The sequence below is a fragment of the Papaver somniferum genome, chromosome 10 (genome assembly GCF_003573695.1).
Source record: "Papaver somniferum cultivar HN1 chromosome 10, ASM357369v1, whole genome shotgun sequence".
NCBI lineage: Eukaryota > Viridiplantae > Streptophyta > Magnoliopsida > Ranunculales > Papaveraceae > Papaver > Papaver somniferum.
Window position 1 is genome coordinate 35,366,924 of NC_039367.1, and position 12,854 is coordinate 35,379,777.

At 33.7% G+C, this 12,854-nt stretch overlaps 1 protein-coding gene across 1 annotated transcript; it reads right to left on the bottom strand.

The window, feature by feature from the left end:
- Positions 1 to 1,853: 1,853 nt before the first annotated feature.
- Positions 1,854 to 3,855, bottom strand: LOC113319404 (GDSL esterase/lipase At1g74460-like). Its single transcript, XM_026567662.1, has 4 exons — positions 3,343 to 3,855; positions 2,970 to 3,209; positions 2,487 to 2,736; positions 1,854 to 2,402 (listed from the first exon to the last, which is right to left on the bottom strand). Exons 1-4 carry the CDS (start codon positions 3,718 to 3,720, stop codon positions 2,041 to 2,043), a joined length of 1,230 nt encoding a protein of 409 aa, XP_026423447.1. The 5' UTR covers positions 3,721 to 3,855; the 3' UTR covers positions 1,854 to 2,040.
- Positions 3,856 to 12,854: the final 8,999 nt, after the last annotated feature.

Sequence of the window (12,854 nt, forward strand, 5' to 3'; positions counted from 1 at the left end):
AGGATCATGTTCTCTATAGAAGCACTGTGGGTGCTCTATAATATGCAACAGTCACTAGACCTGATATTGCATTTGCAGTTAACAAAGCTTGTTAACATATGCAAAATCCCACTAATGCACACTAGTCAGCTGTAAAGAGAACTTTAAGATACTTGAATGGCACAATCTCCTTTGGTCTGCAATTTAAGAGAGCTTCAGCACTGTAATTACAGGCCTACTCAGATGCTGACTGCGCTGGTGACATGTCAGATAGAAGATCCACTGGTGGTATGGCTATTTTTCTGGGTCCCAATTTGATTTCTTGGTGCTCTAGAAAAAGAAAACTGTTCTAGATCAAACACAGAGGCTGAGTACCGTGCTTTAGCTGATGCAACATCTGAGATTGTGTGGGTTCAATCTCTCTTACTGATTGCGCTTTTCTATGCCTAGAGTCCCAGTTTTGTGGTGTGACAACATGGGAGCTACATACCTTACAGCTAATCTGTTTTTCACAATAGAATGAAGCATATTGAAATTGCTTTTCATTATGTGCATGAACTTGTAGCTGCAAAGGCATTGGATGTTCGTTTCCTGTCTGCGCAAGACCAAATTGCTGATGTTTTCACTAAGGCACTCTCATAGCTCGTTTCTCTACTATGCGACTCAAGCTCAGTGTCATTGGTTTCTCCAACCCTGATTTGCGGGGGGGGGGGGGTGGTGGTGGTGGTGTTAGAATATCAAAGTTACTGTCAGGTAAAATGGGTGTATTGTAACTGTGTGAATTGAGTGTGTGGAATGTGTATGAGAACTTGTGTGAGTTAAGCGTGTAAGGTAACTGTCAGGTGGTTGTTTTGTGTACGTTGTGTACCGGTCAATTCTGTAACAGTTAAAAGTCTTTAAATATCTCAGTGGTTGTTCTGAGATAATGAATTAGAGAAAGTGAAGTCAAATTTTGTAACAAATTCAAAAACCTAAAGAAGATTGTCTAACGACATCTATCTTCTCAACAAGGAATGAAAACACGTGTGGAGGAGCTGACTTACTATTAGGGTCACAAACATGGTAGTGTGGTGTAACCATAATCATAGGTAAGCTCCCACGGATGTGTTTCTCCTATGCAATCACCAAGGTATTGGTATTCCAATATAACACTTCTTATCAGGATTCTGATTCATGCGAGGATTTTAAGATTTCCAAAGGTTTTTCTTCATCATGCACTGCCCACCATCAAGCATATATATATACTCGGTAAAAAAACTAGGGTTTAGTAAATAACTTCCGGGATTTACTAAATTACCCAAGATTTTACTTCTAGGGTGTTCATGTCTCCAAAATATTGCTAGAATATCTTCTTGATGTGCAAAGGATCCCCATGTCGACATTGTTACCAAACAAGTATCTTCCATGTATATGTGTGCATCATTTCAACAATTTGTGAAGCCCACATTTCCATAATTTATGAAGCCCATATTCAGTGTATACATGGAGGCTGGAGCAGTTTGGTGTTCACTTTTTTCAATAATAGTAAAGTGAAAATAAATAAATGCACATCCTTGCTTATGCTTAGGTCGGGACACAGTGGCATTCTAGCAAGATATCACCAAATTGGGTCGCGGCATCCTTTATATAATGCATATGCAGCAAGAAATCAGCAAATCAAAAGCGACTGGAAGTTGGGGACAGACCCTAGCCAGCTAATGATTTTTCTATGAGCTACATTGGTGAACTAGGCATGAAAGTGTACCTGCAGCCAGTCCAGTTTCTCTCGATATTGTTTAGATGATGCAGCTAATGGTCAAGGTCTCAAAATTGCAGTTCTACAACAACAACAAAAAAAAAACTACTGGCTAGAAAGGACAGGGTACCAGGAAAACTGTCAGACGAAAACTGGTCATATAGCATTGGCAATTTTTAACACTGTAATAGCAAAGATATCAGTGTAAATAGCGAGCAATATAAATACTGATAGGCGAAAAGAAAAGAAAAAGGTCATAAAAATTGGAGAAAAATCGATGAAAACGACACCGATCGACAAAATAAAACATTACATTCGTGATCTAATTAATCATCAGAAGATGGAGCCTCAGATGGAGCTTCAGGTGTAGCTTTGGTTGGAGCTTTAGCTGGAACCGTATTCGTAGCTTTCGGTGCGGGAGCTTTACGTGGAGCTTCAGGTGTAGGTTTAGCAGGAGCTTCAACCGGAGAAGGTGAAGGGCTTCCAACTGAAGTTGAATTGGTATACAGATACCCAAGCTTTCTAATGATTTCTTTGGCAATCATTTCATTAGCTCTGTCACTAGGGTGATATTCATCCCAGAACACATAGGAGCTTCTGTCTGCGCACAATGTCGATAGAGGGACGCAAGTAAGAGCTGGTCGAATGCTTCCGAATGAACAACACGGAGAATCCGAGTTATTGAATCCTGGTAGAACGCAAAGCTAAGTGTAAGATATCATGCCTTGCAGTGTTATGAGCTAGTAGATATGTCTTTCTAGTTTCTACGTACCGTATTTGTTTGGATTGGCAATTACGTCTGCAACAACATCGTAGGCATCACCAAATTGGTAAGTAGCATTTGGTAGGCTTTTTGACAAATCGCTAACGAGCTTGCCTGAAGCTTTGTTGAAGCTGAGCGCTAAGTTGTTTGTTCGCACCTGGCACCCTCCTGATGAGCTTAAGACACGTTGGAGAGGTATACAACCCATAGGGCCAAGACCAAATACAACCAATTTGCGTGCACCAAGGCTATGCAGCAGCTGCATTTTTGGTATAATGCGATCAGTGTTAGTCATAACGTATTCCAAGTCCGGATAGGTAAAGAAAAGCAGAAGAAATTGAACTAAAAAATCATACTCACTCCGTTTCAGGAAAAATGATACCTTTAGCCAAATTGAAAAAAAAAAAAAAAGTGAAAATATCACTTTCCCTGAAACGATATGTTGAATTTCCTAGTTACCACTATTTGAATAATGACTTTTCAATTTCTTACCTTGAGTTGGCTCTCTAGTGTTTCCATCAAGTAATCAATAAAAGTACTGTCTGTATATTTCCATGAATCACCCATCACTGGTTGCAAGTAGTTGTTGATGAAGTCGTTGCTTCCTAGTGCAACGACGTAATTGGATTCCTCGAAGAACTTGGCCGCTTTTGTGGCTCCGATTTTCCTTCGTATTAGCTCTTGTGTTCCTTTAAACAGCTCAATTTGCTTGTAGAGGCAAAATTTTTGTATCTAGTTCAAGAGATCAATGATAGTATTACAAAACAGGCAAAAATGAAAGGAAAAAATAAAATAAATGGAAATATCACTCTTACTGAAACGCAGGAGTAGTACAAAATTAAACTAAGAGATAGAACAAACTTACAAAATAGCTGCCAGTTTCATTCAAAATCCCACCCCCACCAGAGGCAAAATTGACACCATTTTCAAGTATCATCTCCTCATTTAAAGCTGGATCCAGAAATGCTGGTGCCCTTGGCACACCTATGTGATCACCTATTATATCCGCAACAGTACGACCGTTACAAAACCTTCCGTTGGGCATTCCATCGCCGAAATCGATCCCATACCATGGTAAATTCGCAGTCGCCAAACTCTTTTGAAGTTTCTTATTGTTTCCAACATCAGAGAGGGAGTCTCCAAATATGAATTGCACAACTTTGCATGAACCTAGTTCGGAGAGAACCCCTAAGACAACTATAATCATCACGGCTTTCACCATTCTCATCTTCATGGACGCCATTACCACCGTGTTATGTTATCTCTGAACAATGCTCTCGTAATGTGATATGCAGGTATGTTCTAAAAATGAGAATTATATAACTGATAAAAGTAGAGTGTTATTAACTTAGTAGAGATGGAGATGAGCTTACTTCATTGGGAACTAGAGAAGAAAAGGGAGAAAGTAGAAGGGGTTTGATGAACAAACAAATCAGCAGTTAATTTTAGATTTTTTGTTAAGTTTTCGTACCTAATTTCAACAAACAAAGTGTTATATGGACGTCATTATAATGTTGTTGTACAAGAAAGTATTGTTGAATTGTTTTATGTTGAGTTGAACCACTTTCAACAAACATCAGCGAATACTTGGCCTAAATTGATTTAGTGTAGGCAACTATCATTCAATTTAACATAAAATGATAAAGGATTTTGGACGTGTACAATGTTTTTTCTTTTGGTCGTTTTGAATATTGTATGCGTCCAACTCTATCAAAGAGAGAAAGAATTTGTATATTTTGAAGTAGTGTGCCCTTATCCATGTAACGGTTTGTTTATCAACGGGGCATACCCCAGTTTAGGTTGCAAATTCAAGTCACTCGACGGACTTCAATCTGTTTATATTACGGAAAATGGGTCGTTTGTTTAACTATTTTTAAAACATGGTTCAAATGGACGAGTAAAAATTAATTTGGGTGAAATGGACACAAAAAAATAGAATGATGAAACTAGATTCATCCTGACTTAAACTTAAAAAATAGCAACGATGAAATTGGATGTATCCTGATGTAAATTAAAAATAAGAAAAAATATTTGAAAATAGGTAGGATGAAATTGTTTACATCCTAGTTATTTTTACATTTTTGTCCATTTAAACAGTATCAAAATCTAACTGTCCTTTTCACCCATGAATTATTGATTTTGGTCTTTTTAACCAATTTCGTGTTTATATAATTGAACGAACTTTGGAATTAGTAAGATCATAATTCAATCTTCTCAAGGATGTCAAAGCAAATCCACTTAAATTCTAAAGGAACCATTTTCCATCACATTTTCATTGTTTCTCTATTATTTCTCTTGGTAAACTCGCTCGAAATTAAAGAAGTTGAGGAAGAACTGAGTATTCTTCTAAGACCTAAAAAATAATTTGGAAATCCCGATTCATTAGAATCATGGAAATCTAAAAATTCCAGACAATGCAATTGGAAAGGTATACAGTGTGACTCTGATGGTAATGTTTCCGGACTTCTATTTAGATATGTGTATTACATAGATAAGATTTCAGAATTCATTTGTGAGTTGAAAAGTTTAATCAAAATTGATTCTTCTGTGACTTATATTCCTGGGGGTTTCCCTGTTTTTATCTTCAATTGTTCGAAGCTTCAGTATCTAGATCTTTCCATCAATATGTTTGACAGTAAAATTCTTAATAATTTTGATAGGATTTTGGATCTTCGGGTACTTGTTCTGAAACAGAATAGTTTCTCGGATGATATCCCTTCTTCAGTTGGAAGCTTATCGAATCTCGAAACTCTTTCGATGTCTTATAATCAATTTTTTCCATCAAAAATTCCAAATGAATATGGTAAATTGATAAAGTTTAAGAATTTTTCAATGGAAGGAGCAAACTTATTTGGAGAAATTCTTGATTGGATTGTGAGTTTTCCAAATCTAATTCATTTGGATCTTGCAGGGAACAATTTGACAGGAAAGCTTCCGGAATGGATCGGGAGTTTTCCAAATCTAATTCATCTGAATCTTGGGGGAAACCATTTGAGAGGGAAAATTCCAGAGAATTTGTTTTTGTTAAAGAAATTAAAATATTTGGATTTATCTGATAATAAGTTGTCTGGTGAAATTCCGAAAGAAACTGAATGCATGAATATTGAAGAAATTAGTCTTTGGAGTAATGAGTTAAGAGGAGAAATACCGACGAGTATTGTTTTGCTTCCATTACTTACTACTATTCAGTTAGGTCAAAATAATTTATCAGGTGAACTTCCCTAAATTCTAGGTCTGCATTCTAAGTATAAGTATTTTAGTGTAAGAGTGAACGTACTTTCAGGAAATTTACCAGACAATTTATGTCTTGGTGGTCAGCTTATTGGAATAGATGTGCAGTTTAATTATTTTACGGGAAATTACCGAAAACATTCGCGAATTGTTCCAGTTTAACGTTTGTACGCACAAACGAAAATATGTTTTATGAGGAACTTTCGGATAAGTTGAGTCCAAGTTTAATAACTCTCAACTTAGAGAATAATAAATTTGGAGGTAGGATACCAACTAGTCTTGGTTCAAACTCTGACCTTCAGATCCTTTCGTTAACGTCCAACAAATTTAATGGGTCAATTCCTGAAGGTATTATTCATTTGAAAAAACTTCAATGGTTAGACTTATCACTAAATAATCTCTCCGGTCATATTCCCAAAAAAATAGGAAACTTGATAAATCATTCTTACAAATATGCTAGTGATGATCATATTGAATCTATAACCAAAGGGATCATGGTACAAATTGAGACATTATATGATTACAACACAATAATCGATTTATCGTGTAACTTTCTTGAAGGAAACATTCAGAAAGAGATAGGTTCATGGAAAAAGCTCGCTTCACTTGATTGTCCCATAATCAATTTTATGGTGATATCCCAAAGACGTTAGGCAACATAACTTCCTTAGAGTCTTTAGATTTAAGTTTTAATAGACTGTCTGGACATATTCGACAATCTCTAGCAACAATGGACAATATTGGGTTTATAAACTTATCTCACAATAAGCTGACTGGAATGATTCCAAGAGGATCTCACTTTGATACGTTGAGTTTGGATGGTTCAGCTTTTTTCGGGAATGATTTATTATGTGGATTTCTAACTGAGAAAGTTTGAAAGGATGATCATAATGCTAAAACCTATGATGTTAATCCTGTGAATGAAGTAGATAAATAAGATGTAAAAGAAATATTTCTGTTGTGTACTATTGTTTTCTTGGGATTTGGAGTTGGATTTTGGGGTTTTTTCCTTATCTTGCTTCTAAAGCAAGAGAAATGGTGGTTCCCATATTAGAGATTTGTTGACTCCATTGTTATTGTAATAGATAGTTATATTTAGAATACTTAATTATATGAAAGTATTTTTTTCTTGCGTTGTAACTTTTAATACGAGAGATTTTTTTAGAATAAAGTGAGTGATTCTTGATTTAAGAGTTTATAGATCTGATGGTTCATGCTAATAACGTATTGGTGCCAATTTATCAACTCACGCCAAATTTATAGAAGATCTATTAATACCGCAGTCACGTCTAGTAATAAATAGGCGAAATCAAATGATATCTAATGACTAGTTTATGGAGGAAATGTAGACTTTTTATTCACTTATTTTTTAGTTCGTAAAAAAATCACTAGAACGTGTATTTATAGACCAAATTGTTTATCTATGATGATTCCACATCATAGTTGACATGTCACTACGAAAATAAAAAAGGAAATTACAAGCTTATCTTTTGATATTTTTTTAAGCATGCTTATCCTTTGAAGGAATCATGGATAGTATTCATCTTAGCCGAGTTCTAGTATAGAAGAAAAAACTAAAATCCTTGATGATTTAAATGGTTGGACACCCTTTAATGTCATTGTTATAGCATTACTTGGTTGAAATCACTGGCGTTGGTATGTCAAGTCAGTTGCCAAATTTAGATACCAAAACGCATTTTTGATTTAGTCTACTAAAATCACTCTATGGAACAATTCATTTGACGGTATATATACTTTTATGTATATGCTCGAGGGTATTTGAGCCTAAAACTTTAGTGAGAATGGCCTTTGTCCCTGGTAAGGTCCTCATGTTGTAGTGAATGGAAATAGAGACTTGATCATTTCTTAATAATCAAAGTGTCAAGGAAGAACATACAAGTTGTACACAACTTTGGTATCTTGAAATTACGAAGTATAACTTCTATCTTTAGAACTTTGTATTTTCAATAGACATTATCATTGTAACTTGTTACTAGATTGTGTAATGAACTTTAGGTTGATTACGTGCCTAGAAAACTATGTTTAACTCCATGAGATTAAGAAAGCAAAGTTTTCAAACTTGTTTCTTAGTTGAAAGGAATCAATGGGATTGGTGGTCTGATTCCTACCGGTCCCTTCCTTGGGGATCTATAGAAGGACCGATTCATATTGAGGATATCTTGCATGACCGGTCCCAATAACTAGGGTTTGTGTGAATATCAGAATATGAGTTGTTATTAAGGAAAATTCAGGATGTCGACATAGTGAGTAATTTGAAGACATGCTAAATTCTTATTCTTTCATTGTTCATAGATATTCCTAGATGGTCAAAGGTGAGATCCCGAAACGAAATTTTTGAGAACCTTTTAATTAGGGTTTTCGAATTTATATGTTTTATTTTCCCACTAAGTAAAACATATTTATGGAAGATATACTAATAAAGTATACTTGTATACTATATAATATTGAGTTGTCATCCATGAGGGATTTCAGCATATTAGTTGGATATTGGTTGGAATTCGACAAAACCAAAAATTGGTGTTTATTAATTGCATATCTTCTGATATTTTCGGTTATGGAAATTCCTTGGTGTCCAAACTATCTTGGTCTATAAATAGTGAAGTTTGTTTATCTTACAAACTTATCCTAACACTCGCACTTCATTTTGCAATCAGAGTGATAGCCAACTAATAGTATTACTTGTAATACTATTTTGGAGAGGAGAGTAACCTAATTAGGAAAAATCTCTTAATAAAGTCTTCTGTGGGACCAAGAAGCGCCTAAATAGTAATATTAATGGGAAACTAGAATAATATTTCTATTTTAGTTTTCGATTATTGATTTGATTGATTAACATATATTGAACCTTGATATTCACCTAATTTGGTTATTCTTGTGATCTTTCTCTTTTGACATAAGGTCGCTCAAACTAGATCAAGGATAGACAAAGTTCAGTTCTGTCTTTAGATCTGACGATAGCTTGTACTCATCTATTGTTAACATACTTCGTTATGTTCATGATTGATCACAAGGCAATTAAGTTTGTTTGTGCAGGTACATTGAAGACTGAAGATTCGAACGCACGAAGATTTCTTATTGGTTTCTGATTTTTGTGATTTATTTCGTGCCCACACTTATTCCGCCATAGATTTGTTTATCTTTGATACACATATTATATCTTGTTATATAGATCGATGATCTACCATTTGGTGGTTCTCTTCAGAATCTGAACCTGATAGGTTATGAACTTATATCTGACTATCTTGATCATCTAGATCTTGGTTGATCTAAACCTAACAAAGGAGTTTATTAGTTCAAAAGGAAGAGCATTTTTGTTTAGCTCAACATATATCTCTGATTTAGTTCTTGAGATTTAGAGCGATTACCGAATATAAATTAGTCATTTACTATTTAGGAGTACGATCCAAAGGATTTGTGTGCTTGAAGTCTTCACAATGGGTGAAGCAACTTGAGATAGTGGACTCTATATTAGGATTTACGTGCGACCAGATTGGTAGTAGGCGCAGAGATGCTGAAGGAACTATAGTAGAAACTCCATTGATTAATACTCTGTAATTTAATAAACTCTCTTAGAATAATATTTTCAGCCGATCCTGTGTCGGGAACAACGTGCCAAATTAATAATTCGCTAAAATTATAAAATAATACATGTTTGATTACCTATGTAGACCCATGTGAAATATAAAGTAATAATTCATTGCATATGTATTCAATACATTAATGATTTATAAAAAAATTCTTTAAATGATTCAAGTATCTTTTTTTTTTACTAGTATCAATATCATAGTGAATTTCATCTCTAATTTTTCTTAACATCGTAAGTATTTCTGGTGTTGTTTTCTCACATATATGCAAGAAATTATTCAATGTGGTAATAAAATGGGATATTGAAGGGCTTTATAAATTGGGTACTTAGTTGATATACAATGAATAATAAAGCCAAGTGGAATATTAAAGGATGCTTTGAAAATTTTAATATTATATAATATTTAGAAAATAATTATTTGATAATAAATTTATCTACAAGTTAATAATAAATTAATTTATCGGTTAATTCATATAATAAATTTTGGTTGTCCAAACAACATTAATTTATAGATTTTCTATTATAGGTAACTTGGAGTTAGTTTACTTGTTCTCAACTATACGAAGTTGGTAGTAGTCTTTGTATAGCAGCTTAATTCTGAGAGTATTCATAAGTTGACTAGATCCCGGGGTTTTTCTGCATTTGCAGTTTCCTTGTTAATAAAATCTTATTGTGTGCTTTTACTTTAATTTCTACATTATAATTATCGTTTTAGTAATGATAAAGTAACTTCACTTGTACATTAATCAAACACTGGGTTTGATACCTATAGTTAGGTTTGGTTTCGTTACCTATTCTACATACCAAGTGTACACCTTGTGATTGTTATTTTTTTGACAGCCTCTATCTGTATTAGATCATGCAAGGGTGTGTCATATAAGTTGATATCGAAAATATTGTGGTGTACTTGGTATCTTGACATTTTAAGTCCAAGTGTGGCTAAGTTGTTTTGCAAAATCGTGGCCAGTGAATAGTGAAAGTGCAAGAGAAATAAAAATTTCTCTACGGTTTCGAAGATGAGGTACCTTAATTATCAAAGGACACTTAGAAATTAACTTTTATAAGATTAATGTTCCCGTCAATTAGTTATTGAAGGACTAAGAATTTTAGACTTTGAACCTAACTTTTAGAAGATTAATATCCCTGTCAGTTAGTTATTGAAGCTTAATTAATAATTCCATTCGAGTAACGTAAAATGATTTTCAGATTTTAGATAATTATTACATGCTGTTTAAAGCAAAGCTCTTAGTTATCAAGATAATTAATTTTGCATCATTCAATTAATTATTGAAACTTAATAATTTAGGTCAAGTAATTGAAAATGGCATTTAGATTTTATATTATTTATTTATTATTAAAGCAGCGTAAAGAAAAGTTGGTTGGTTAGTGAAGTACTAAAGAACTGCGAGATAATTTTGATTGTTGATTATCTTGATTTTGATTGTTGATATTGATAAGTGATAGTGTTGTATCAAGGCACCATTATATTATGATAAAGTGTTGATATTTTTTTTCATATAAATCTCACTTTATGTTTTTTAAAGTGAACACTACATCTACAAGCACTTATATTTTTTCTTTGGAAAATAGAAGAAACAATGGGTTTAATACAACAACAAGCTTAACATGTTTTTGTTCTTCCATGTTATCCTTTTAGCTATAAGCTATACCGCAGTGCGACTTCTTCATCAACTCTATATCATCTGGCGGTGGGAATTTAAAATGGTTCTCCTTTTGGATAGAAAGTGCAGGGTGGTCATGCTTGTCCCTGTTTTAGTTTCCTTCTTCTTTCATCGATATCCTATCCAGTAATACATTATGCATTTGATGCGATTTTCGCCTATATTAAGAAAAAATTCATACTCACTGAACTCAGTTGTGCTGTTAACATCTTAAGCTCTTTTTCTGGCCATTAATGATAATGATGACAGGCTCATAGATGAAAAATCAAACAAAAAATTTATATTCAATTTTTTATCTCACATTTGTGGGTGTTGTTCTCAATGGATTCACATTACCAGCAGAGCTATTTTTTAGGATGTACAAGGAAACCATCCAGGACCGTACCAGATGCATAAGATACCTAGGCGACCGTCTAGGGCCCCCAAATATATAATTTTTCTTTACACTGATTATCTCACCGTGTATTTCATAATTCTCACTATTCATTCAGTTTTTTAACAGTTTTGACACGATATATTTTTAAAAAATAAAATATCCCTTCTCATGTAAATTATCCCATCAAATTAAAAGATTTGAAGCGATTATGTATATGATATAATATATACAATTTTGCACATAAGGAAGTTATACTACATATTATATGTGATAAATGTGATAAATGTGATTGAACAAAATAAGACTTATTCTTTTCCTTGGAATTGGTTTGTGTATGTGATGACTCCTTATCTTCATCAGAGTTTTCTCATCTTCAATTTTTAAATGTTTCTTTAGAAGCTTGGTAAGATTATCAATTTTGTTATCAAATTGTTCTGTTAAATCTTTTCCAAGTTCAGTACGATCTTCCATGGTAATTGTTTCTCCCATGTTAAAAAAAACGAAAAATAACTTTCTAGATAAAAATAAATAAAGAAATAAATTTAAGGTTAAGGAAACGAATACCAAAGATCAAATTTTACATTGATCGGTTGAACCCACCAAGAGTTAGTATGTCAAGTTTGGTTGTTAAATTTTATCTCCAAACTCGAAGCTTCTTGATTAGACTACTAGAGTCAACTTCGTTAGTTAGATTAGGAACATTAGAAATGTGGAGAACCTGAAGACGTATACACATAAACGTACACATCATCCATTTATTTGAGGTTAGTAATACATACTTGACTTGTTCCCATTTGTATCTATGTTCCTTAAAGTCGTTTATATTGAAAACATAACATATGAAGTACATTATATATCTCTGGTGTTGGTGAATTGATCATTAAGTTATGATCAAAGTGTCAAGGTGGTATATACTAGGTGTTTCATACAACTTTGGTTTATTGGGTTACGAAGTATAATATTTATCTTTTGAGCTTCGTAATTAAGACGAAACACTATTTGATAATTCGTTACTAGTTTAATGTGTTGATCTTTGGGTTGATTCCATGCCTAGAAAACTATGTTTAATTAGACGAGTTTAAGGAAACTGACTTGTAAAACTTGTTTCGAATTTAAAAGGAATCAAAGGATCTATTCTATGACCAATCCCTTAAAAAATGATTTATACTAGGACTGCTCCAGGAATCTATAGCAGGACTGACCCCTTACTTGGGGATCTATTGTCGGACCGATCCCTAATAGCTTACCCATCTATAAAACGTATTTCTCGATTTGTTTATTACTTTAGGATTTGCATAGATATCAGAATATGTTTTGGTGAACACGGAAAGTTCGTATGAAGATATGAAAAGATCAAACAAAATCTAGAAAAAGAAAACAAAATACAATGAACATTATATATTCTTTTCCTAAATCCCGATTGTGCAAACACTGTTGTCTCTTGAAATCGTGCAAAAAAGGCAAGACGCGCCATCGACATA

Bases quoted from the DNA above. Each gene is read 5' to 3' on its own strand.
- LOC113319404 (XM_026567662.1), bottom strand. From the start codon at position 3,720: ATGGCGTCCATGAAGATGAGAATGGTGAAAGCCGTGATGATTATAGTT. The intron at 2,737-2,969 runs GTAAGAAATTGA...CCAAAAATGCAG, and splicing joins CACTAGAGAGCCAACTCAAG to CTGCTGCATAGCCTTGGTGC. The intron at 2,403-2,486 runs GTACGTAGAAAC...GCGTTCTACCAG, and splicing joins TGCCAATCCAAACAAATACG to GATTCAATAACTCGGATTCT.